The following is a 26,793-nucleotide window of genomic DNA, read 5'->3' as shown; positions in this document are numbered from 1 at the left end:
ATGTGAAACCTGACAATGGATCAATGAAAAATAAAGTCACACAATGACACTGCAAAAACACTTTGCACATGAGAAGCAAAATCCACCTGTACAGTGCAAGTAGACACATTAATGTTGTGTGTTAGCCTATATGTGAAAAATAAACAACAACATTTTACAGGCTTGATGAGAAATGATGGATTTCTCCTTCAGTAATTCTGCACTTTATCTGGTTCAGATGAGTTTTTCAAACAAAGAGATGCTGTCCGAGGAAGGTAGAGAAGTTAATTCAGCATCAGGTTTCTGCAGTTGCACTTTCATTCATCAGTCACAAATGAATACTAATTTGGCATTTAGTAGAGGCGCTAACAAACTGTCCCTAGATAAGATCAGGATTTAGCCTCAGGAAGAGTCTGTTTTTGGAGCGAATTAACTTGCATTTTGATGCCTGTTGGGTCTAGTTTCTCTTGTTTGCTTCATCACTCTAACATCAGAGTAGATTATTTCATCCTCTGCTTGATCTGAAAGAAACAAAAATAAAAAATCTGGTGAAATCTTTGCATCTGTGTTCCACTGTCCAACCAGAAAACAGTGAAAATCATGTAAAAATAATCCAAAAAGACTCAACATTTAAGGTACACTATCTTTTAATTTTTTTCTTATGCTTTGTGTCGATCTGTTTTTTCTGTTTTACTTTGTACAAGCAAGCGATGGGTGGGACCCACTGAGCCCCAAGCCGACTAAAAAGAAATTACTCCTTTCAGCTACAATTGACCCTTCGCCAAACCCTCCCACAAACGGCTACTGTCCAATCCTACGTTAGCAACCGTAACTATAGGCCTGGCAAGTTTTCGACAGTGAGTCATTACGTTTGCTTTTGTGGACACATTTTGAGACTAGGACGAAAAACATTTGTTTGTAGAGAAGGATGTTGCTGCTGCTGCTGCTGCTGCTGCTGCTACAGCGGCGGCGGCGGCGGCAGCAGCAATATAGAGATGTTCAGATACGAGCGAATGATCTTTGTGACTTCTCTCTATTATCTCAGAACAGTTTATCCAGAAATTTGCTGATATTTCCTTTGAAATCGATACCAAATATTGCCAGGAGCATGGCTGGGAGTGAAAGCTTGCCCAGCGTAGCAACAGTACAGTAACCAAGGGGGCGGGGCTTATGCGAAGGGTCAATTTAAATGGCACTCTGAGCTTAAAGGGACAATGAGGAGTTTTGGAAAGTGAAGTGTTACTACATATACCATGAGCCTCCGCGCTCACAGTGAAATTCTTGGACCGGCGCAAGACAGACGTCTTGCCAAGAATGTTTTCATTCATCAAGAATTAAAGTCGGAGGTTCGAAGACGATCAGATACCGTCGTAGTTCCGACCATAAACGGCGATTCGGTGGCGTTATTCCCATGACCTGCCGGGCAGCGTCCGTAAAGCATTTCCACCATTAATTAAAATAATAAAATAACGATAGAGACAAAACGATGGGTAGCGTAGATTCATCCACATTAATGTGAGACTTTTTTATAACCAAATACAAACTCCTCGTTGTCCTTTTAATGGAAATAGACAAAACACAAGGAAATACACAAACGGTAAATAGGCTACTCACAACATAACCAATAGACCTATTTGTTGCCAGATATATGAAGACGTTTATTGATTTTCCTTCTGTTTAAGTTGCAGTGCATTGTGTTCTTAGGGCACTATACACTGACTAATACAGTACTCCTGCTGAAGCGGTGTGAAGACAGTCTACTGAACATCTTTCACCAGCACAAGCACAACCTTGTGAAATTTTAACTTCTCTTCAAAAATGGTTGAACTTCACGTTCTGACCATTTAGTTCACAGCCAGAAACTCTGACACTGACTTGGTGAAAGTCTTTCTCTTACCTTCATCAACAGTCCTGGGTTCTGGGTCTGTTCTTTTCTTCTTTTTGAAGTGTTTGATGCCAAGAAACAAAACCAAAAGGAGAAGCTCACAGGCAAGCGTTGCCGTCACACTCAGAGCCACGAGACCAAGTTGTGAAGTAGAACCTTGAACTGTAAATATTATGAAACATATATTAGATTGATACTTTTCTGAAGGGGAAAACATTGCTCCAAATCCCATGTGTTTAGACTCTATTTATGTATACAATGCTGTTTTTCAATTTTCCTTTATGAAAAGGAATACATCAATCAGTTGATGTAAGAAGTAAATGGATAAAAATGTATTTAGTAATTGCATAAAATACATTACCATTACAGCTTGTGAGGTCGACGAATGTTTCCTCTCTGCTGACGTTGTTCTGGACATTACATGTCAAGATTCCTGTCAGATGGCCGTATAAGCTGATGGTAACACTGGGTATGTGGTGTTCATCTGTGCTCCCAGTTCTGGTTTTTATCAAAAAGTTACCGTCCAAAGTCAAAGTGAACTCTACTTCATCTCCCTCAGAGGAGCAGGTGACTCTCATTTGTTCTGGTGACAAACACACCTGAGACACAACTGGCTGAGAAACTGGAGCTGGAAGACACATGATATAGTCACAAACACCTAGTAACAACAGTGTCAACTCATCTATAGATATCTACATGTACTTGAATTTGAGTAATAAAACTTTTTAAGGTCCAGTCAACAAAAAACGTTTCATCAAATAGACATGAAAATCAAAGGTGTACAAAACAGGAATAGGTATGGGAGAATCATGCTTAATTTTTTATTTTATAATCCAATATGTTATGCAAAAATATAAAAATAATTGAGGAATTTGTTATAGAATTAATAATTGTGATGTGCTACAGTATATTTGTATAATAATGAGATATCTAAATCTAAAAGGTAACATGTACATTTTATATTGATATTCAACCTGAACAAACAGGTTGCTTGGCACAGACACCTTTTATTTTTGTATGCATGCATGCATACATTGCAGATGCAATACAATTGGTACAGAGCATAAACTGTTGATTCAAAGAAAATAATTTTAGATATTACTTTTTATTACCTTGTATTTCAAGATGGATGTTGATCGTATGCAATAATTTACCACTAGTAAGTCCATGTGTTTCCAAAATGTAATCTCCAGAGTCTGTGTTTGTCACTGTCTCAAACTTAAATGTTCCATTTCTGAAAATTGCTGAATGATTTCTGTAGTTGCTGTGAATGGACACTCCTGAAGTATTATCTCCCCTGATATCCACAATGACATCAGAATTCTTTCTCAGTCTTGTCTTTTTATTTTCACCAATGGGTAGGAGAAAAATCAATGGCTCCCCGACGGCTCCAAGACACTGCTGAGCTCCACTGGTTTCAGATATATTGCACTCCATAGCCCCTGAAACAAAAGCAAAAATACTTATCTAAACATTATTATAGTAACTGGCTCATGACATTAATCTCAAACACAAATCTAAATCCCTGGATGTTAGTTAAATCTCTCTTAACCACAGTATATGCATGATTACTTATGTGCTTTTGACCGACAACTATTTATTTTATTTGCCCACCTAATGACCAGTTAACCCACAACAGATTGCATTAAACACAATTTGATAATAGCCAAAAAAGTAGTGATGTCATTTATTTTTAATAATTATTTTTATTATTATTATTTGTATCATTAAGTCCATAGTACCTTTTGCCAGAGCTGCTATTGTCAGAGTTGTGATGATTAACTGGATGAAATTCATTTTCTGTTGTAAGAAAATCAAATTAAGTTTAAAACATGTAAATGTCTTCCACTGCTCAACAACAATAAACAAGTTATTTACTTTCTAGTGGACTATGAATTATGCTTTAGTTAAAATAGGTCAAAGTGAAAAGATGCTTAAAGAAAGATTTGTCTGGATTATCTAATTGCTGCATAATTCAAGGATTAAAATGATCAATATATATTTTTACTAATTTCTTTAATGTAACTCCAAACTATCACTCACCTCTTGAAGTGCAGGATGTCTTTGGTCTTTGTGGCTCATTGACTATCTTGTGAATTTTCCACTGACAGAAGGGCAGGTTATTTCTGGTCTTTTGATCTCACTATGTGGAGAGAATGAGGAAGCTGTTGTATGTACTCAACCACGTACTACTGAGATGCTTAACTGATTTTAGTTAGTTCAGTTTGTACTTTTAATACTGTACTATTTTAATGACAAACTTTCAGATTAAAACTGCCATTAAACTGAATATGGTTTATCAATCTCAAACACCTGAGCTTTGACAGTAACTGGTGCAGAGTTGGGTATTCTCTGCTGTGTTTTCATATTTCTGAGTTCTGCATTGTGTGAGCTGGTGGTACTTTAATAACTTGTACAATATTTACCGATCTGACTTTTTGAGTGCAGTTAAATTGGCTCATGATCTGTGTATAAGAAAAGGTCATCTAATTTGATTTGTTTTGTTGTAAATTAAAAAAAAAAAAAGTTTATTTTTGTGATTTAAAGCAGAAGTAAGCGATCCGGTCGTTTTGGCTAATGCTGCGTTCCAGGCAGGCTTTTGAAACCGTAAATTACAGCTTCAAGTCACAACTTACGACTTTGTAGCGTTCCAGGGAACCCACTCCTGTTTTTCCGACCTGTTTTACCTGTGAAAGTCACTATAACGGCCACTCGTAACTTCCGACCCGTGAACTCGTGTAACAGGGTTAATATTAAATATAATTATATAAAATTGTAGTTGATTTGTTTAATATATTTTTATCTGTTTTTTTATTCATTCATTTTTTATTATTTTGTTTTATTTATTACCTGACGTTTTATTTTATTTATTTGTATTTTGTATTATTTTCTTTTGGGGCCCCCTGCCCCTGCATTCCTCCCTGGGCGGCCCCACCCCCATATATAAATGTAACCGTTGGTTTTGTTTTGGTCACTTCTCGTCTGGTCAGTTTGTTGAGAGGTGAGTTTTCTTTCTTTTCTGTGTCTGTTGGTGTTTTTATTTTGTCTCTTTTTTTTATGTTTTTCCAATTTATATATACATTTGTCATGTTTCCTTTATAGGGGTTGGGGAGACGGAGCTGATTGTGTTTTGTTTTTATTTCTTTCAACTGGTCAGGTATGTTTACTTTTTTTAACTGGTCACTTCTCGTCTGGTCAGTTTGTTGAGAGGGGTTGGGGAGACGGAGCTGATTGTGTTTTGTTTTTATTTCTTTCAACTGGTCAGGAATAAAAGAAATAACGTCTAGGAGGACTGTGATTATTTGCACAACAACGCAGAGTACTCCACGAACCGGTTACACTTGGTGCCGTGACCCGTCGTATCTCCGGTCAGTGTCGTCTGATCCACCGGGTGCTGCTCCGGGCTCTCTCCCCTCCTCCCCTCCATGGTATCGACAGGAGCCAACGGCTGACAGCCAACGGTTCTGTATCACGATCCTCCTCCACGGTGTTACCAGGGAGCTAACGGCTGACAGCCAACGGTCCTGTCTCGCGACCATCCTCCACGGTGTTAGCGGGGAGCTAACGGCTGACAGCCAACGGTCCTGTCTCGCGACCATCCTCCACGGTGTCAGCGGGGAGCTAACGGCTGTTAGCCAACGGTCCTGTCTCGCGACCATCCTCCACGGTGTCAGCGGGGAGCTAACGGCTGTTAGCCAACGGTCCTGTCTCGCGACCATCCTCCACGGTGTCGGCGGAGAGCAACGCTCGCTAGCTGCGGTCCGGTCTCGGGGCTTTCCTCCTCTCCTCTCTCGGTGTGGCGGCGGCGGTCCTGGCTCTCAGCTCTGCGGCTCCACGGCTCTGTTCCTCGGCGGTGGCAGGCAGTGATGCTCGGCAGCGGCTGCTGCTGATGAACCGGCTCTTCTCCGCGGTGTCTGGCGCAGGCTTCGCTCACCAGCTGACTTCGTTGACGCTCGGCTCTAGCCGGAGGTTTGTTGACCCCAGGGATTAAAGCCGCTATACGCGATGTTTGAAGTTAATCAGACTGTATGAACTCTCATTGGGAAACTGTTCAACATTTTCATCTGAGTTAGCTGATATTAAGTGAGGGTTGTATTTTTATTTACTCCTATTGAGCGAAGAAAAGGATAAAAAGGGAAAATTGTCTTTCTTTTTTTTGTAAAAAAAAACAAAACAAAAAAAGAAGTTTTATTGTCTTGTGTCTTGTGTGTATTGTCTGTGTTTGTTTTTTGTGTGAAAAAAAAGTTGTGTGTGTATTGTCCTTCCTGTGTTATTATTTTGTTTGGAAAAAAAAAAATTCTTTTATTTTCTTTGCTACTTGGCTATAATGGCAGGGGAGGGCACTTTTAGGGTTCATACCAACTTTGGTCGTGGCGTTGGTCATGGGCATGATGTCACACTGGGGAGGGGCCAGCAGATTGCTTCACTGTGTTTTGGCAGAGGTAGGTCCATGTCCCCCGGTGCTCTCAACTACGCACCTGATCAGTCCATTTTTGACCCGTCATTAGCTCCCACTGCTAGCTCCACGCCACTTACCCAGTCTGCCCCTGAGCCTACACAAGTCGTCCCCGTTGAGGCCCTTGGTACCTTAATCACAGATTTAGCCAAGAAAATAGGAGACACTATTTCAGCCAACCTTAGCACTATGCAGCAGCCCAATGCAGATCAGGTCCAGTCTTCCACGAGTCAGTTGTCCAGTGATGCTAGTTTGTCGCAGCTCAAGGTCCTTGTGCAGTCTGACGTCAAAGCACCACCTTACTTCAGAGGTGATCACACTGATTTGTTCTCTGTTCATGAATGGGAGGATATGATGAACTGTTACCTGAAAAGAGTGAAATGTGACACACCTGCTGAAATGTGTGATCTGATAATGTCGAGACTAACAGGTAGAGCCAGAGATGTGGTTAAAGTGTCCCTTCGCAGTTGTAGTGGACTGAGTGCATCTGACCTGCCTTTAGCTGTGTTTGACATATTAAAGCGTAACTTCAGCGAACTGTCATATTCTAACCTGCCCATGAGAGATTTCTACAGCACTATTCCTCGTGTCAGTGAGAGTGCTATGGATTACTGGATCCGCCTTAACAAATCCATTGATGCCGCTGATGAGTGCCTTCGTAGAAGAGGTAAGTCTGTTGAGGACCCCAGCACAGAGGTAGTCATGATGTTTATCAACCATTGCCCCGATCCAGGTCTTGCCATGTCTTTTCAACTGAAGGCTCCAGAGCAATGGACTGCAGCCGAGGTTCAGGAGCGTCTGGACAGCCATACAAGACGTGTGAGGACGGCAGCAGCCCAGACTCATCATGCAGTGGGTTTGTCAGCTTACAATCAGAGTCCAGTCACTGAGTCTTTTAACCCTCCCAGCTCCGGGTTGTCTCAGGGTGAGTCATCAGCATGTCAGTCAGGGCTCACACCTACATCTTTGCCTCCTCCACTCTTGGTCTGTAGTCATCTTGGGTCGGGCGAAATGGTGAATCCGCACAAACCCGCTTCTTTGAACCCACTATGTGCAAGTGCCTCTGACCCGCCCCCTGCTGCTGCTGTTCAGCCAGCTGCAGAGTCTGGCGTCCAGCAGGTCGTGGCCATGTTTGACAAAGTTCTGTCTCTTTGTAATGCTTCTCTTGCTACTAGCCAGAGGGTTGCCAACTTTCAGCCAGTCAGCTATCAGCCCGCCCAGAGGCAGTTCAATCATCACCGTAATCAGCAGCGCTCAGGACCGTCTTCATGCAGAGTTTGCAGTTCAAGCGACCATTCAACCCAAGCTCACTGCAGAAAGTGCAGATTGTGCTACCATTGCTTTCTCCCTGGCCATATTAGACAGATGTGTCCACAGCTCTCCGGCTCCACAGCTGCAATGCCTCCTTCTCCTTCCCCGGCTGATTTAAACTAGGGCGCCTGTGTGCTGAGAGGGGTAGCATGGGCATTGCTGAGGAAACCCTCGCTGTTGATAGGGATGTGCAGTCAGTTTACGTGAATTGCTGTAGTAATCTTCCCAGTGACAATACAGTGATTGTTGTTGGTTCTCACAGAGTTGAAGTGGCTAGTGATTTGTTCTATGTTCCGGTTTCCGTTGGGGGTCAGACCACTTTGAAAGGTATGCTTGATTCTGGGAGTATGTCGTGCACGCTCAGTGCGGAGGGGGAGTCCAAGCTTAAAGCTGCGGGTGTTCTCTTGAGTCCTCTGTCTGTTCCTGAGAAAGTGGTCCTTGTTGGTTGTGGTGGTCTCACAACACAACCCAGTTGCATTTATGAGTTGGCTGTTGAGATTTTCAGTTCAAAATTCATTGTGCCTATTTTTCTTGTTCCAGGTCAGAGAGACGACCTCATCATTGGAAGTAATATCATCAGACCATTAGTACAGGGGCTGAGATCAGATGAGAAATACTGGGAGCTCATTCGTTCCAGGAACTCCGACCCTGAATGTGAACAGTTCTTGCAGTTACTCAGCTGTATTACCCGCTGGTCAGGTCCTGAACTACCTGAGAAAGTTGGCACTGTTAAGCTGCGGCAGGCTGTCACTCTTGCTCCCCAGCAGGAGTATTTGGTGTGGGGTAAATTGCCTGGTAATGCTCCTGTTTCACCGGGGAGCGCTGTCATAGTGGAGCCCACGTCTTCTCGTTCTGCTCCAAAGGACATCATTGTTGGTCGGGTTGTAGCACCTATGTGGGGCGACCGTTGGGTCCCTATGAAAATTCTTAATCCTACTATGAGCCCTGTCACACTGCGCAGGAATGCAAAGGTGGCAGATGTTTTTCCATGTGTTGCAGTGGAGGATCTTCCTATCTCCCAGGGTGTGAGTAGGCCTCAGTCTGGTCAGGTTCATGACTGTGCTTCCGCTTCAGACACTGCTTCTCCTCCCTCTCAGCAACTTAAAGCCTGCGGCTTGGCTGACATTGATCTTGAGGGCTGTGATGTGTCAAATGAATGGAAAGAAAGGCTGGCTGATCTTGTGCTTACTTACCAGGATGTGTTCTCCAAGGACAAGCTGGATTGTGGGGAGGCAAAGGATTTTGTCCATCGTATCCATCTTACTGATGATCGCCCTTTCCGGCTGCCTTATCGCCGTCTTCCTCCAGCACATTATCACAAACTGAGAGAGGCGCTGTCTGAGATGGAGATGAAAGGCATCATCAGTAAGTCTGTTAGTGAATATGCCTCACCACTGGTCCTGGTCTGGAAGAAGTCTGGGGATTTGAGGATCTGTACTGATTTCCGTTGGCTCAATGCCAAGACTGTCAAAGACGCACACCCGCTGCCCCACCAGGCTGATTGTCTTGCTGCTCTTGGGGGGAACGCCTTTTTCAGCACCATGGATCTTACATCGGGGTTTTACAACATCCCCCTCCATGAGTCTGACAGACGGTTCACAGCCTTTACAACACCCATGGGCCTTTATGAGTATAACCGGCTTCCCCAGGGCCTATGTAACAGTCCGGCAACCTTTATGCGGATGATGATCAGTGTCTTCGGTGATCTGAACTTTTCCAGCCTCCTTTGTTATTTGGATGACCTGCTTGTTTTTGCTCCTTCTGAGGAAGAGGCCCTGAAACGTCTTGACACCGTCTTTTCACGTCTCAGGGCTAACAACCTGAAGCTAGCACAGAAGAAGTGTCATTTTCTCAGGAAGTCCGTGAGGTTTCTTGGTCATGTGGTTGACAACAGTGGTGTTTCGGTTGACCAAGAGAAAGTGAAAGTGATCTCTGCTTTTCGGAAAGAAGATCTCATGAAGGACGATGGTTGCACTCCATCTCAGCGGAAAGTCAAGTCTTTTCTTGGCATGGTGCTTTATTACCAACACTTCATTCCTGGCTGCTCTTCCATCGCTAAGCCACTTTACGCTCTTACTGCTGGTCAGAAGAGAAAAACTAAAGGCTCCTTCGGCCGACGTAGAGCTGGAACTTTCCGTGAACTGACCTCAGAAGACTGGACTCCTGCTTGTGAGGCCGCTTTCGAAGGTCTGAAAAACTCGCTCCTCAACAGTGTGGTACTGTCACACCCAGACTTTGATAGACCTTTCGTCCTTTCCACCGATGCGTCTCTTGATGGTCTAGGGGCTGTACTTTCACAAGTGCCGGCTGGCGAGGAGAGAGCGAGACCCGTTGCTTTTGCTAGCAAATCCCTCACTCGCAGTCAAGCTAATTATCCAGCTCACAGGCTGGAATTCTTAGCTCTGAAATGGGCTGTGTGCGAAAAGTTCAGTCATTGGCTCAAGGGTCATAAGTTCACTGTGTGGTCAGACAACAATCCACTCACATATATACTGACCAAACCGAAGCTTGATGCCTGTGAGCAGCGTTGGGTCTCTAAGCTGGCTCCATATTCCTTTGAAATCAAGCACATTCCTGGTCGCTTGAATGTAGTAGCGGATGCACTCAGCAGGGATCCTTTTGTGAGGCCTTTAAAGGAGAGGCTGTTGTGTGAACCTTACTCTGGGCTACTTGGTCAGGCTGAGGATGTCGACTGCGGCTGTGTGCAGGACACCTTCCGTCTTACCTGTCAACCTCTGTCCTTGGATAATTCTTCTCCTTCAGCTGCCTTTAATGGTTCTCTGTCTGAGGACGACGTCTCTTCTATCCTCTCCTCTTTGGATGACTGGGACTCTGCCCCTAGACAGCGAGCAGCCTCCCTTGCCGATCATCTGACCACTTTAACACCTTCAGGTCAGGATGTGCTTCCTTCTTTATCTCTCAGTGACCTTCAGTCTCATCAGCAGCGAGATTCAGTCATTTCCAGGGTTATTTACTACGTTGAGCGGAAGCGTAGGCCCTCCAGACGTGAACGCTGCAATGAAAGTCAACTCACCATCAGACTCCTCAAACAATGGGAAAAACTGACACTCTTGAATGGCATCCTTTACAGGGTCACAAAGAACCCGTTGTCCAAGCATAAGCGGTTTCAGTTTGTTGTGCCCGATTCGTTGAAAGCTGACGCCCTGTGTGGTGTTCATGACCATGCTGGTCACCAGGGTCAGCCCCGCACACTTTCGTTGGCTCGCCAACGCTTTTTCTGGTATGATATGGAGAGATACGTGCGCGATTATGTGAGGTGTTGTCACAGGTGTGTTCTCAGCAAAACCCCTGAGCCGTCTGCTAGAGCCCCGCTGGAGAGCATTAAGACCACTGCTCCTTTGGAACTTGTATGTGTGGACTTTTGGTCAGCTGAGGGTAGTGATAACAAGTCTGTTGATGTTCTGGTGATCACTGATCATTTTACGAAGCTTGCACATGCGTTCCCCTGTCAGGATCAGACTGCCAAGAGAGTGGCAAAGAAACTGTGGGACAACTTTTTCTGTGTCTATGGCTTTCCTCAGCGCTTGCATTCTGACCAGGGAGCGAATTTTGAAAGTGAGCTGATTGCTGAACTCTTGAAGCTGTCAGGGGTTGAAAAGTCACATACATCACCATATCATCCAATGGGAAACGGTTGCACTGAACGGTTTAACCGCACCTTAGGCAACATGCTGAGATCTCTTCCTCCTCGGTCCAAACAGAAATGGCCGCAGATGATTCAGTCCATGACGTTTGTTTACAACTGCACTGTTCATGAGACCACAGGGTTTGCACCTTTCTATTTGATGTTTGGAAGGGTCCCCAGGCTGCCAGTCGACCTCATGTTTAAGAATGTGTTCCGTGACGTGACTGTGTGTGACTATGATGTGTATGTGAAGTCTCTTTTAGAAGATCTGCACTGTGCCATGGCTTTTGCTCAGGAAAACTGCACAGCTGAGCAGAAACATCAGTGTGATCAGTACAACAAACGGGTCAAAGGTCAGTCTCTGTCTGTCGGGGATCGGGTGCTGCTGGCGAACAAAGGTGTCACTGGGAAGCGCAAGCTTTCTGATAAGTGGAAGCCGTCCGTCTGTACTGTGGTTGCTGCAAAACCTGCTTTGCATATTTACCGTATCAGAGATCAGGACGGATGTGAGCGCGTTGTCCATCGAAATTTACTGCTCCAGGTCAACTTTTTGCCTTTGAATGACACTCATGACACTCATGATGATGTCGCTGTTCCACTGTCCACACCTGCCCGTAGTGTAGCTGATGTCCCTTCCCAATCTGGTTGGCATGATACTGAAACGGCTGCGTTGGACACTGCAGCTGCAGCAGCTGAACCGTCCCTGGCTGGTTCCCTCTTAAATGTAAGTGAATGGGAAAACGGCCGCACCGCTTCATGGGTGCACGAGCAGTCCTCTATTGACGACCCCCCTGCCCAGGACAGTCTGTTGGCCCCTCCCCCTCTGGCCTCCCTGGCCCCAGCCGCTCCCACTGGTGTCATAGACCCCCCACCTGCTGGTGTCCTAGACCAACCTCAAGTTTTTTCTGCTCCCCTGCCATGTCCACCTCCTGCCAGTTCAGGTTCTTTTCTGAGACGTAATGTAGAAGATGGACTCACCTCACGGTTTGGCAGAGTAATCAGACCTGTGTGTCGTCTCATTGAGTCCATGACACAGCTTGAGACCTTGTTAGGATTTGAGCAAAATTCTAATGCTGTTATTAATGTGTGATATGTGAGGTTCATTAACATATGTGAGGTTAATTTGTACAAAAGTCATATATATTGTACTCTTTATTCTTGGTCTCTCTTTATATTGATGTGATTACCACCAATTTGATAACCTTTTATTTTTTTTTATGGTCTTGGAAACACATTTTTGGCCTGTTTGTGTGGTGTATAAGGCACTTCATTTTGTCTGTGGAGTAATTTGAGCTTTTGCTAGGCGCCGAGCGAACCTCTTATTCTCCTATCCTTTCCATGGGAAGCTTATGTTGCTGAGTGTATGTTTAGATATATATATATTTAGGCCTGTTTTTGTATGTGTTATTTTTGATATGCTACTAAGAATTTTATATAATTCTAGGGGGGTGAGTGTAACAGGGTTAATATTAAATATAATTATATAAAATTGTAGTTGATTTGTTTAATATATTTTTATCTGTTTTTTTATTCATTCATTTTTTATTATTTTGTTTTATTTATTACCTGACGTTTTATTTTATTTATTTGTATTTTGTATTATTTTCTTTTGGGGCCCCCTGCCCCTGCATTCCTCCCTGGGCGGCCCCACCCCCATATATAAATGTAACCGTTGGTTTTGTTTTGGTCACTTCTCGTCTGGTCAGTTTGTTGAGAGGTGAGTTTTCTTTCTTTTCTGTGTCTGTTGGTGTTTTTATTTTGTCTCTTTTTTTTATGTTTTTCCAATTTATATATACATTTGTCATGTTTCCTTTATAGGGGTTGGGGAGACGGAGCTGATTGTGTTTTGTTTTTATTTCTTTCAACTGGTCAGGTATGTTTACTTTTTTTAACTGGTCACTTCTCGTCTGGTCAGTTTGTTGAGAGGGGTTGGGGAGACGGAGCTGATTGTGTTTTGTTTTTATTTCTTTCAACTGGTCAGGAATAAAAGAAATAACGTCTAGGAGGACTGTGATTATTTGCACAACAACGCAGAGTACTCCACGAACCGGTTACACTCGTACCAGTACATCTTTTTTTACAGTCTATTGGCGCATTTCCACTAGCACGGCTCGGCTCGATACGGCTCGGCACGGCACGGCACGGCACGGCTCGGTTTGGTTGTGTTTCCATTACAACTGAGTATCACTAGTGCCGCCGTGACGTCATTTACACGGCGCCGAGCAACGCTCTAAACTCTGTAAATATATAACTTTAGCAACATTTGAAACATTTTCAGGCGAGAAAGTAGTCGTTTAGATCCCTAACGTGTTGAAAAACTGACAAAATACCAGCTGTTTACAATTTTGTTTCAACGAAGTCGGCGTTACTAAAGCTAGCCGTAGTGAGCAACGCACTTCCGGTTATTTTCACAAAATAAAATACCCGTTGCCTTTTATCATAAGGAAAGCCATTACGATAGAATTGGTGCTTTTACTTTGTAAACAGGAAGTGAACCTACCCTCGCTGTAGCTAGCTTTAAACCGCCGTTTTGACTGCTCTCGTCCCGTTAACGGCATTTAACCGTTCAATATGCCTTACCGGAGAGTCTTGCCAGCTCTGAGATCGGCCTGGTTCATTGTAAAACATTTATTTATTGATGTAAATGTGTTGTTTTCTGTGCGTAGGCTGACCCCAAGGCAGTGCTGCTCTTCTTTCTAACCACAAACAAACTGCTGCTACAGCCACAATTGTTAGATTCCATCAATGAGACCAACATTTAAGAGTTTAACCAGCCGGTGGTAAACCTCTAAAAAGCCATCGGGGAAGTTAATTAGCGGTCTGTTCTCCTCGGGGTGACGGTGGTAGGCTGGCCGGCGGAGCACGTCAGGAGCCGGGGCTGCTGCCTCTGTGGTGTCGCGGTCGCTGCTCGAACCTGGAGCTTCACTTCTCCGAAAAACATCGGGGCAAACTTCTAAACAGCCGTCGTTTGGATAAACTAACCGCACATGGGGATCTAAACAGTTACTTTCTCGCATGAAAAAATATTAAAACTTAATAAAGTCACGTAATAACAGAGCCAGTCTAAATATTAGAAATTCTCTGGTAATAACAGGCTTCAGGCTTCAGCAGGAACATTTCTGTTGTCGGTCGTCGCTTCCAGTGACGACACTCATCGGCCAATCAGTGGAAGGCAGTCGGCTGACGTCACGTTTTAGTAACGCTTCGGCTCGCTTGGAACCAGGGCTGAGGTGATACCAAAAGTGTACCTTGTTGCAGGTACTACGTGCTAGTGGAAACACGCAAATAGCGCGCCGAGCCGAGCCGTACCGAGCCGAGCCGTGCTAGTGGAAATGCGCCATACGTACCAGATCGAACTGTTACGACTTCACAGGTCGGAAAAATACGAGTTGCCTTGAACGCACCATAACAGTCCTCGTCCCTACGTCACCACATTCACGGCGTCCCTTGGCTGCACACACAGCCCTGCATGCCGTTCTCTCTCCTCATTGGATAAAAACTGTAGGATACGATAAATGTTTTCTCCTCGGCTCAGAGCAGAGTGACTGACAGACCCGTGTTTCGGTCCAAACACTCTATGTAAGTGATTGCTGTCGGAAGATACAACTATTTAAGACTTATATTAACACAAATATATCACTTACTTCTGCTTTAACATGCATGGATTCATGGTGGACCCAAGCTTTATTTTGTATTTTGCAAAATTAAGAGACACAGAGTGAAAGACAAAGAAATGTGCTGACTTGTCCTAGTCACTTGTCTTAGGTTTGAAAAATAAGGGAAGAAAATGAAATTGAACACAAGTCTGTAATTGTCAAGAGAGTGTTACGTGAATAGGTGATATCAGAGTCACATTATACAAGCTGTCAGTCTCTGCATACAAGGAAATTATACCTGAAATTTCACCCAATTTTCTTTTACTGTCACAGAAGTCAGTTTAACAGAACAGTGACATTGGGTCACAGTTTATCTATTTCCATTACGGTTTCATTTTCAAAACCTTTATACCTGTATTGTCTCTTTATGGACCTGACACTGACATGATAACTTCTAGTGCTAGTTTACTGTCATAACCATAGGATTTATGGTTAAAGTTCTCTTCCCCTTTCAAAAATATCTGACTGAACTATCAAATGAGATATACTGTATCATCATCCTACATGTACCATCATGGTGGCTATTTTCAGTGTGCTGTACATAGTTCACCATAGTGTGCATTAGCTTGTCAGAAGAAACTTAAAGGAAGTGACACCTTGAACTTCATATCATGTTCTGTTAAAAAACACTGTTTTTCTGTACTCTGACAGACAAGTACAGTAGAGAGGAGGAGTGAGAGATGTGGTTATGCTGTGGTCGATTCATGTATCTGGTAGGAGAGTTAATGCAGTGGACATGAAACAAGTTTTTTTTGTTCCGGCCATGACTTGAAGCTCAATAACCACTGGCCATATGTCAGTATCTGAAAACTCTCACAGACAAAACTCACTTTACAGGTGATGTAATGAGTCAAAAACAACATTCATACTGTAACTGTTAAAATCTTTGAGATTGCCTTTAGAAACTCACAGTGACTCTGTTGACTCAGGAAATGGGAAAGATATGAGTTTGGTAATTAATTATTAATTAATTTGATAGCTAAGACAATAAACTTTTGCACATTGAGATCCTGCACAGTGTCCATGTCCGAGGCAGCTGATGTGAACTGTTAACGTTGAACTTTTCCATGAGTGTGCTTGGCATAATGTGACAATTGTTATGATGCACTTGTCAAGTATTTTAAAGTACATTTTTTTTGGCTTTTTATGCCTTTACTAGACAGGACAGTTGAGAGTGTGACAGGAAACAGGAGGCAGAGACGGGGGGAATGACACGCAGGACAGGGCCGCCCGACGCGGGACCCGAACCGGGGCCGCCCGCAGGGAGGACTACAGCCTCAACATATGGGGCGGGTGCTCCACCAACTGAGCCAAACACCGCCCCACTTGTCAAGTATTTTAACTGACACTAAAATGAAGAAAGTTACCACTAATTGACTGATCAAGTTACTTCATTGCCTGATCACCATTGAGTTACATGTGAGGACCTTTGGCTCCATCATGTGTTCAGAAATATTCTCTGCACTGATCTCAACTTGAGAAGTTAAATGTACCCTGAGGAGTTTGCTTTTGGTTATAAAAGAGTCTCATATTAATGTAGATGAATCTACATTATCCATACTTATTAATGGGTAAATTTTTGCTGAATATATCGTTTTGTCTTTATAGTTATTTTGATATTATTATTATTATTTAGTGGTCGACTCGCCCAGAATTTCATGGGAATAACGCTGCCGGATCACTAGTTGGCATCGTTTATGGTCGGAACTACGACAGTATCTGATCGTCTTCGAACCTCCGACTTGGCAAATGTTTTCGCTTTTGTCCGTCTTGCACCGGTCCAAGAATTTCACCGTGCGCGGGGAGGCTCATGGGAAATGTAGTGTGAAAACACATCGCTTTCCAAAACTCCTCGTAGTCCCTTTAAACTACTGTAGGACTGCCCCCAAATAGTCGACCAAAAAGTAATTAGTCAACCAAAATTTCATTGGTTGATTAGTTAGGTAGTCGACTAATTGCCATAAATGACGACTATTGGTCGACCAAGAAAATCTTTGCAGCCCTAGTTTAAACAGTGAATGGTGTGGAGTAATTGATGATCTGAGTAAATTTCATAGTGAGTTTGCACAGAGTTAACAGTCATCATTAATACACTCACTTGCTCTCTCTCCCTCTTTCTCTCTCAGTTACGGCTACTGCCCGAAGTGGAAGACACTTTTTTCAAGCAGCTCTATGGAAAATGGATTTCTTGACTTGGTGAGTTGCTATTTTGTGTAACAACTAATGAGTATTGAATACCTGTTACTGTTGTCTGACATGATTAAGGAAGTTGGCTGAGAAAATGTTGCAGAAAACATGTCTTTGCCAAGTTTTGGTACATACAGTAATTAAGTAAAAAAAAAATGAACTCCCACAGCCAGATTTAGGGGTTTTACTGAGTGTACCTGTAGTAGCAAGCATCTTGTAATGCAAAGAAAATAACTAATGTGTAGGTCTTGTTGGACCCAAATCAGTTTTTAAGTTTGTCATCAGTGGAGGCCAAATATTTATGGGAGTTGTCACATGCTTGTGCTTTTGCTTGTCAGTTAATAACTTGTTATAGGATTAAAATGCTCTGAGTGTCTGTGACTGGGCTTGTGCCGGTCGACAACCCCATCCTCCAGCCTAAGAGGATGATCAATGATGTTTTGTTGTTGTTGTTGTTGTTTTTGCCATTATAAAACACACACGCTGCTACAGCTGTATAGCACCACATTCATTGTGCTCTGGTTCAGCTGATCGGTGCTCAGATGGAGGTTAAATCTTCACATGTTGAACTCTTTTGTAAGTGCAGCCAAACACCAGACAAAAGAGAGAGGAACAGCCGAGCTACTCTGACAGCTCGGTCAGCTGCACTTGAGTTACAGGTGAGCCGGCTGGAGCGCTGTCCTTCTTTTTTTTTTTTTGTCCTTACAGGTGACGCACAATGCAGGCGTCCGTGTAAGTTTGTTGTCTGACGTTCCTTCGCGGGGAGTGCACTGCATAACTGGCACATTCTGTACTGTAGGCCAAGTACTCCCGTGTGATTTTTTTCTGCGAAATATGACTGAAAGCACGCATGTGTCGATGCAGGTGTCGACTCGCCCCCATGAGGTGACAACATAAGTAGCTAATTAATTGATAAAAATTAAACGGTCAAAGTTCTTGTTATATGTTTAACGGTTAATCGTATGCAGCTCTATTTCCAACAATCTTCATTTCTGGATGGAAAACAAAGAAAAATAGACCACAAAAACCACTAGCCTTTAATCAGGCACAGCACAGCACAGCACAGCACAGCACAGCACAGCACAGCACAGCACAGCACAGCACAGCACAGCACAGCACAGCACAGCACAGCACAGCACAGCACAGCAGCCTACAATGTGGCCCCGGTTCACAAAGTAATCACACAATACAATAATCAAGAAAACAGAACAACCCTGCGTGCAATTGCATGCGCCCCCCTCGCCCTGCGCACATTAAATCCACCCCTGCAGCGGTGCGTGCTTCTGCCAAGGAACAGTGGAGCAGGACGGGGGAAGCAGGAAGTGTGGGTGAAGTGCAAAGTACAAAACTCCCTTAGATGAAACTCACTTAACCCGTTGAGTAAAGTGTAAAGAACCAAACTGATCATAGTATTGACTGTTAAAATCTTAAATATTGCGCTCGCTGTGACCCTGCTGACCCAGGAAACTGGAAAATTATGTGTGGAAATTAATCATATATTCATTTAATAGCTATAAAAGTAAAACTGGTAAACTTAGACTTTCAAACATTGAAGATTGAGACTGATCAAGTTATTTCATTGCCTGATCACCATTGAGTTACATGTGAGGACCTTTGGCTCCATCGTGTGTTCAGAAATATTCTCTGCACTGATCTCAACTTGAGAAGTTAAGAACAGTTTATATGCTCCAGATCTAACAAACTAAAATACAGAAGACCTTTTTAACAGTATACTAAAAACCTTAAACAATATTGTTACGTACCATTGCTTTTCTGTATTTGATCTAAGTTGAATGAATGAATGAATGAATGTATTTTATTTTCGAACATGTATAAAAATAAAAATAAAAGAAATTGTATGTAACTATTGTTCATACAATAGATAGAAAAAAAAGAGAAAAAAAACAAACAAAATATTAAAAATAAAGAGCTAAGACATAACAAAACACCGCACATTGTTCGAAAAAGGAAGTGGGAAGAAGTACAATACTTATTTTAATTTCCCACCCCTTTTATCTGCTCTTTGGTTTGCAACTATACATCCTAACTACAGTACATAATAGCCCTATATAAGTATATACCATGTGTAACCTTAATAAATATCTATATAAATATATAATTACAAAATTAAATATATGCTACATCATTATCCATATAAGTATATAATTACAAAAATATATTCTATATAAATATCTATATAACCAAAATAAATACATACTACATACATATCATCATTAATATAAATATAAATATATAAGCTATCTCCATAACTAAATCTTTACCCTCTATACCATATACTAAGTTAGTTACAATATATCAATCAATGCTATTCTACAGTTTACGGGTTCACGGGTTTGTTTTGGTTAGTGGAAATTGCAGTGTGCACTTTCATCTTTGGTTAAATGGACAGCAAGCAAAAAACCTCTTATGTATGAATCATATTGATTTTTATTATTTATTTAAAATGCATATAAAGATTTTTTACGACAGTTAAGGTGGTTGTGGAAAGTCTTTTGTTTTCTTCTGTACATGAGTGTTTCCTGCAGTATCAGCATTTCATAATGAAAAAAAAAAATCACAGTACTAGCACTGGACCTAAGTCACTTACCAGCAGAGGCTAGATATTGATTGAGTTGTCACATGCTTTTTCTTTTGTAATCAGTACTGTTTGTGTTTAACCTCTTACATGTTGATTTGACCATCAGACTGTTCCTATGGTTGTTGAAGAGAGTCAGTATTATTTTTAGTCTTGGCCACAGTCCAAATTGGCTTTTGACAAGTTGACTCAGGATGAGGATGTGTTTTTGTTTCATGTTGTTACCACCCTGTCAGTTGTTCCGTAGTTCATATAAAAGTGACTTCCTCGGCAAGGCTCAAAACTGGACAAAAGTGTCCAAATAATTCAAAGCTCGAGCCGAGCTGCAGGTGAGCCGGCTGGAGAGCACAGCGTTGTTTCATGTCTTTGTCAGACACAGTCTTAGTGGAAATTGCAGTGTGCACTTTCATCTTTGTGTTACTTGACCGTAGCAGCCAAGTGAAACTGTGATTATGTGGTTAAAGAAAAAAAAAACAGAACTGTGTTTCAGTCCATACATGACTCTGGCAGGGCTGACCTGAGTGACCCTAACCCTCAAAGACTACAAGCTGTTTAACTCTTCAAATGTTACGTGTTGTAGTAGCTAGTAGAACAATATTAAAGGGATATTTTGGTGTAAGTTAAACACATAGTCTACTCTAAAGCACTGTGAGACCCAGTAGAACACCTCCTCCAGAGATCAAGTTTGCCGACCGCAAACATCTCTTGAAGCGACTTCAGCAAATACTACACATAGCAACATACTGCTGTCTTTGTAGCCACGAGCCAACCGCACTCAAAAAAGCCACTCATAGACACAAATGATGCTCAGAACACCAGACTGCACCAACACTACAAATAGGGTCCTAGCACATGATACGAGGCATCAAACACCTGGAAGCTTTGCCTGGTTTCTATTGAAAGGAGACGAAAACAGAATTCACCCACTCTCCTATCTAGCTGTCTGTGTTGAAGTTACTACGTCGAGACGTCTATGGTCGGCAACCTTGATCTCTGGAGGAGGGGGTTCTACTTGGTCTAACGCACTATGAGACCATGGGTTAAATTTATGCCTTCATGGTAGGGTGTGTGTGTTTTTACATTTCTCAACAGTGCAAATGAGCACTATGACTGGTGGAGTAGTTTATATAAGAGGAAACTAAATTAAAATTGTGTTGGACACATGGATATTTATTGATTTATTTGTAAATCTGTTTAAGGTTATGTGGAACTTGATAGCCAATCAATGAAAAAAAAAATGACATGGCAAAAACACTTGCAAATGAGAAGCAAAAGCATAAATGATTTTTAAACAAACTCCCCAATTCAACATAGAAATCCCACACCAAGATCATAATGGAAAATACTATGAAATTTATATTTGCATTTACATTCTATAGTAAAAATATATACAATTAGCAGCCACCTGTACAGTGCAAGTAACAAGAACATTTTACAAGCTTGATGAAAAATTCTGGATTTCTTCTGGCTGATCACTAATTCTGCGCGTTATTTTGGTTCAGATGAGTTTTTCAAACAAAGGGATGCTTTCCCAGAAGGGTAGAAAGGAAGGCTAAAGTTAATTCAGGTGCCCACAGCATCAGGTTTCTACACTCGTAAATGAATGGCATAAAGTAGAGGCACTAACAAATTGTGTTTAGATAAGGTCAGGGTTTAGGCAAAGGCATGACTAATGTTTTTGGAGCAAATTAAGTTGCATTTTAATGCCTGTTGGGTCTAGTTTTTACTTGTTCTTCACTCTAACAGCAGAGTAGACGATTTCATCCTCAGCGTCATCTGAAAGAAACAAAAATAAAGAATCTGGTGAAATCTTGAGATCTTTGTATCTGTGTTCAACTGTGCTACCAGAAAACAGTGATGTAAAATAATCAAAACAGACCCAACATTAAAGCTAAATTATCTTATTATCTAATTTTTTCTTATACTTTGTTATCTCTTATGTGATCTTTTATTTCTGTTTTACCTTGTACAAGCAAGCAGTGGGTGGGACCTATTGAGCCCCAAGCCGACTAAGAAGAAAGTGCTCCTTTCAGCTACAATTTTGTTTGCACTCTGAGCTTAACACATGGAAATAGACAAAACACAATGAAATACACAAACTGTAAATACTCACAACACAACCAACAGACCAATTTGTTGCCAGATAAACCTTGCAACCTTGTGAAATTTTAACTTCCCTTCAGAAAAAGTTGCATGGCCCAAATGACGCTGCTCTGCCTTTGCCAACTTCACTCTCACTGATTTCTAACCCTCACCCTAGTCTGGGAAAATGACAAAATAATCGCTTTTCTTTGATTATATAGTATGTTCTGAGATCGTTTGGATCCAAAATTGAAATCGTTAATTAAAATTTGATTCATTGTCCAGCCCTACATGGACTTGGTAGAAAGTCTCTCTCTTACCTTCGTTAACAGTCCTGGGTTCTGGGTTCCTTCTTTTCTTCTTATTGAATTGTTGGATGACAAGAAACAAAACCAAAAGGAGAAGCAGGCCGCCGACAGTTGCCGTCACACTCATAGCCGGCATAGCCATGAGACCAAGTTGTGAAGTAGAACCTGAATCTGAAATGTAGACATTATAACACCTATATTAGGTTGATACTGAAACTGTTCTGAAGGGGAAAACATTGTTCAAAACCCCTATGTTTAAACTCCATGCGCAATACTGATTTAAATTTTCCTTTTTCAGAAGAAAACGAATCAATCAATCTGTTTATGAAATGAGTAAATGATTAAAGGGATAGTTCAACAGTTTTGCAAATTGGCCCATTGCCATAATCGCTATAGTCATAGCAGTAGGTTCGGGGCAAGCTATTTTTAGAACGGCGGAGCGGCAGGCTGCTCAGTGCTACGCTACGGAGGCTCATGGGATTTCTTGGTTTCCCTCATCAAATACACAATCCAACAACTCCAAAACGCTCTTGTGGACAAGTTGTGACCTGCACATTCACCATGCTGTGTGAGATAATAATGCAACGTTACAAAACTGAACCGTTTTCAAGGTAAATACAGACTGCTTGCTGAAAAACTGCCCCTGAAGGCAACGCACATCAGCGGTTTTGCATGAATTTACCTCTAAAACAACTCTGTCTGGTAACGTTCTGTTATTATCTCATAGCGTGGTGAATGTGCAGGTCACAACTTGTCCACGACAGCGTTTTGGAGTTTTTGGATTGTGTATTTGATGAGATTGATGAGGGAAACCAAGAAATCCCATTAGCCTCCGTAGCGTATCTCTGAGCAGCCTGCCGCTCCGCTCCGCCATTCTAAAAATAGCTTGCACCAACAAATAAAGGTAACGATGGCAATGGGGCAATTTGGCAAAATGTTGAACTATCCCTTTAAAAATGGAATTTAAACTTTTTTTTTTTCCTTTATTTAGATCTCGAAAACCATTGAGGGTAAACCCTCATTTCCAATGACGTCGAGAGCACATCAAATCAAAACAACAATCACATAACAATTGCAGTAATCATAAAAATACAAATCAAACAGCAATATGATCACGCATTATCACGGATTATTTTTGAAGCAGTTGCATTATTCGTGCATATTTATGACCATGTTTTTAATAAATGTATAGAATACATTACCACTACAGCTTGTGAGGAGGATCAATGTTTCCTTTCTGCTGACGTCGTTATGGGCATTACATGTCAAGGTTCCTGGGTGTTGGCCGTCTAAGTCCAAAGTCAAAGTGACCTGTACTCCATCTCCCTCAGAGGAGCAGTTGACCTTCATCTTTTCTGGTGACAAACACACCTGAGACACAACTGGTTCAGACACTGGGGCTGGAAGACAAATGATGGTAGTCACATACAGTACACACAGTATCAACAACACTGTCAACTCATCTCAAAGGTCAAAGGTCAAAGGTACTTTATTTGTCACATATACAGCTAGTACAGTGAAATTCTTTCTCTGCATTTAACCCATCCCTGAGGAGCAGTGGGCAGCCGCGGTGCAGCGCCCGGGGACCAACTCCAGATTATGAGCCAGTGCCTTTGGTCAGGGGCGCTGACTGGAGGATTAACCTAGCCGACATGTTTTTAGTGGTGGGGGAAACCGGAGCACCCGGAGGAAACCCACGCAGACACGGGGAGAACATGCAAACTCCACACAGAAAGGACCTGGGCGGCCGGGGATTCGAACCCAGGACCTTCTTGCTGTGAGGCAACAGTGCTAACCACTGTGCCACCGTGCCCCCCCATCTATAGATATCTACATCTACTTGAATTTGAGAAAAGGTTTTTATGGTTTATTTCAACCACAAAAAGTTTTCATCAGAGATTAAAATCAAAGATGTACAAAACAGGAGTAGGTATGACAATGCTTTGTTTATATTTAATAATCAGATATGTTACACAAAATATATATAAAAAAAGAATAAAAACATTTGGTATAAAATTCATAATTGTGATGTGCTGTATTACATGCTACAATATTTAAAGGAGTCATCACCTGGTTTTGCTTTGAATCAGTTCTTGAAACTTATTGGAAACATTTTTTTTTTTAAAAATTCAAACATAGAGCTTTTTCTGACACTTTTTCATACGGCAACTTTCTTTCGTGAGAGTAAGTGCAAGGTTTTGACTGGTCCGGGATGTTCATTGTATTAATATGTAATGAGGCGCGCATTGATTGGACGCAGGGAGGACAGAGCCGGAATGGTGGCTGGCCCAGTGGGCTACATGCAGGCTGTATTGGAAACTGCATACTATGCTGCTCTCTGTCGTGTACCGTAACCATGTTATATAACTTCATAAAATAAAACAAAATTTAATCGGTTCATTATAAAATATGTATTTATTGATGCAAATGTGGTGATTTCTGTACGTAGGCTACAGAGCCCCGGGGCAAAGCTGCTGCTTCAAACAAACTAATACGACTGCCACAACTGTTAGATTTCATCAATGAGACCAACATTTATCTCCTAAAAAGAATTTAACCAGTCGGCGGTAAACCTCTACAAACCTACGGGTAAGTTAATTAATGATCGTTTCCTCCGCGGGCATGACAATGACCGGTTAACGAGCGCTGCAGGCGGGTTGATGACGAGTCACTCTCCGCTCCTCTGCCTCGCTGGAGCTTCACTTCTCCCAATGCGAAGCAAACTTCTAAGCCATCATTTGGATAAACTAACCGTACATTGGGGATCTAAACCCTTACTTTCTCGCATGAAAAAATATTAAAACTTAATAAATTAACGATCGTTTCCTCCGGCGGCATGACGATGTCGTTCGGCCGGCTAAACGAGCGCTGCAGGCGGGTTGCTGACAGTCACACCTCCGCTCCTCTGGTGCTCCCTGCAGCTGGCTGCACCTCACTTCTCCCAACGTTGAACAAACTTCTAAACAGCCGTCATTTGGATAAACTCACCGCACATTGGGGATCTAAACCCTTACTTTCTCACATGAAAAATTATTAAAACTTAATAAAGTGGCGAAATAACAGCGCTACAGTGGGAAATAAAACAATAAGTAATGGCGGCGCGGCGGATGTCGGGGTGGTGGAAGAGAGGTGTGTTTATGAAAGCAGTCTCCACGGTGACGTCACCGTAGGCGCAGAATCAAAATCTCGTAATTTTGTGGTGTGCAGCCTCATGAGCTACTCTGGCTTACACAAACAGCCCAAACGAAAAAACTCAGCCACTTTCAAACCCCAGGTTTTCAGGCAAGTCTCCACTGAGGTCCAACACCAGTATACATGTTTTAACAAGGAAAAATGCGATTTCCGGGTGATGACTCCTTTAAGATAACAAGTTGCACAATTTATACTGATGTTCAGGTATTGCTCTCAACACCCGGCGGATAACTTGAGGATGCATCTGTATTGGTACAGAGTGTAAAGGGTTGATTCAAAGAAAATCATTTTGTGTTACTTTTTCTTACCTTGTATTGTAAGTTGGATGTTGACCTGGAGCATTAATTTACCATCAGTACCATATGTTTCCAGAATGTAATCTCCAGAGTCTTTGTTTGTCACTGTCTCAAGCCTAAATGTTCCATTTCTGAAGATTTCTGAGTGATTTCTGTAGTTGCTGTGAATGGACACTGTTGTAGTATCGACTCCCCTGATCTCCATAATGATATCAGAATTCTTTTTCAGTCTTGTCTTTTTATTTTCACCAATGGGTAGGAGAAAACTCAATGGCTGCCCGACGGCTCCAAGACACTGCTGAGCTCCACTGGTTTCAGATATTTTGCACTCCATAGCCCCTGATAGACACAAAAGAAATATACTTATCAAAACATTATTATAGTAACTGGCTAATAACATTTAATTCAAACAATAATCTTAATACTTGAATGTTGGATGTCTTTTTTAACTACAGTATATGTATGATTAATTTCCTGTGCTTTCGACCGGCAATATTTTTTAAAATTTAATTGCCAACTTAATATTATTTATGACCAATTAAACTGCAATAGTTTGCGGTAACACTTTAAAATAAGTACACACTATTAAGCATTATCTTAAGCATAATAAATACTGAATTCTTCATTTATAACGCATGGATACTTGGTGCTTATCAATGATGAGTAACTGTGTTTACTGTATAAACTACATACTGAGTATTCATGTGTTATAAATGATGAATTCACTATTTAATGCTTAACTACAGTAGTATGTACTTATGATAAAGTGTTACCCAATTTGCTGATAGGCAAAACACGTGTTGATGTGATAGCTGTTTTTGATCATGTGAAATGTAGTATTATTAAGTCCATAGTAGTTTGAGTCTATACACTAACACTTAACTACAGTATCAAAATGTAATTGCTGAAGTTTACCTTTTGCCAGAGCTGCTGTTGTCAGAGTTGTGATGATTAACTGGATGAAATTCATTTTCTCTGTAAGATAATTAGATTATGTTTAAAACAAATGTCTTCCACTGTCTAAACAAGAATCATCAAGCTGTTTACTCGCCTTTTTCTAAAGAAGCTTTTGTCTGGATTATCTAATTGCTGCATAATTTAAGAATTATTAAAGATAATTTTACCCATTAGAATATATTTTTACTCATCACTTTAATGTAACTACAAACTATCACTCACCTCTTGAAGAGCAGGATGTC

General features: G+C 41.8%; 2 protein-coding genes across 2 annotated transcripts; both read right to left on the bottom strand.

Annotated features, from left to right (window-relative positions):
* Positions 1 to 408: 408 nt before the first annotated feature.
* On the bottom strand, positions 409 to 3,663 carry LOC146974115 (uncharacterized). The gene is made up of 5 exons (XM_085798922.1): positions 3,607 to 3,663; positions 2,977 to 3,306; positions 2,226 to 2,492; positions 1,877 to 2,020; positions 409 to 500 (listed from the first exon to the last, which is right to left on the bottom strand). Exons 1-5 carry the CDS (start codon positions 3,659 to 3,661, stop codon positions 409 to 411), a joined length of 888 nt encoding a protein of 295 aa, XP_085655048.1. The 5' UTR covers positions 3,662 to 3,663.
* Positions 3,664 to 21,439: 17,776 nt separating this feature from the next.
* LOC146974114 (T-cell surface antigen CD2-like) lies at positions 21,440 to 26,564 on the bottom strand. The gene is made up of 4 exons (XM_085798921.1): positions 26,510 to 26,564; positions 25,607 to 25,933; positions 23,309 to 23,506; positions 21,440 to 21,492 (listed from the first exon to the last, which is right to left on the bottom strand). The coding sequence occupies exons 1-4, from the start codon at positions 26,562 to 26,564 to the stop codon at positions 21,440 to 21,442; spliced, it is 633 nt and encodes a 210-aa protein (XP_085655047.1).
* Positions 26,565 to 26,793: the final 229 nt, after the last annotated feature.

The sequence above is a fragment of the Trachurus japonicus genome, chromosome 14 (genome assembly GCF_045865225.1).
Source record: "Trachurus japonicus isolate A0001 chromosome 14, Traja_1.0".
Lineage (NCBI taxonomy): Eukaryota > Metazoa > Chordata > Actinopteri > Carangiformes > Carangidae > Trachurus > Trachurus japonicus.
The sequence above is the reverse complement of the archived record's forward strand: the minus strand, read 5'-3'. Positions and strand labels throughout refer to the sequence as shown.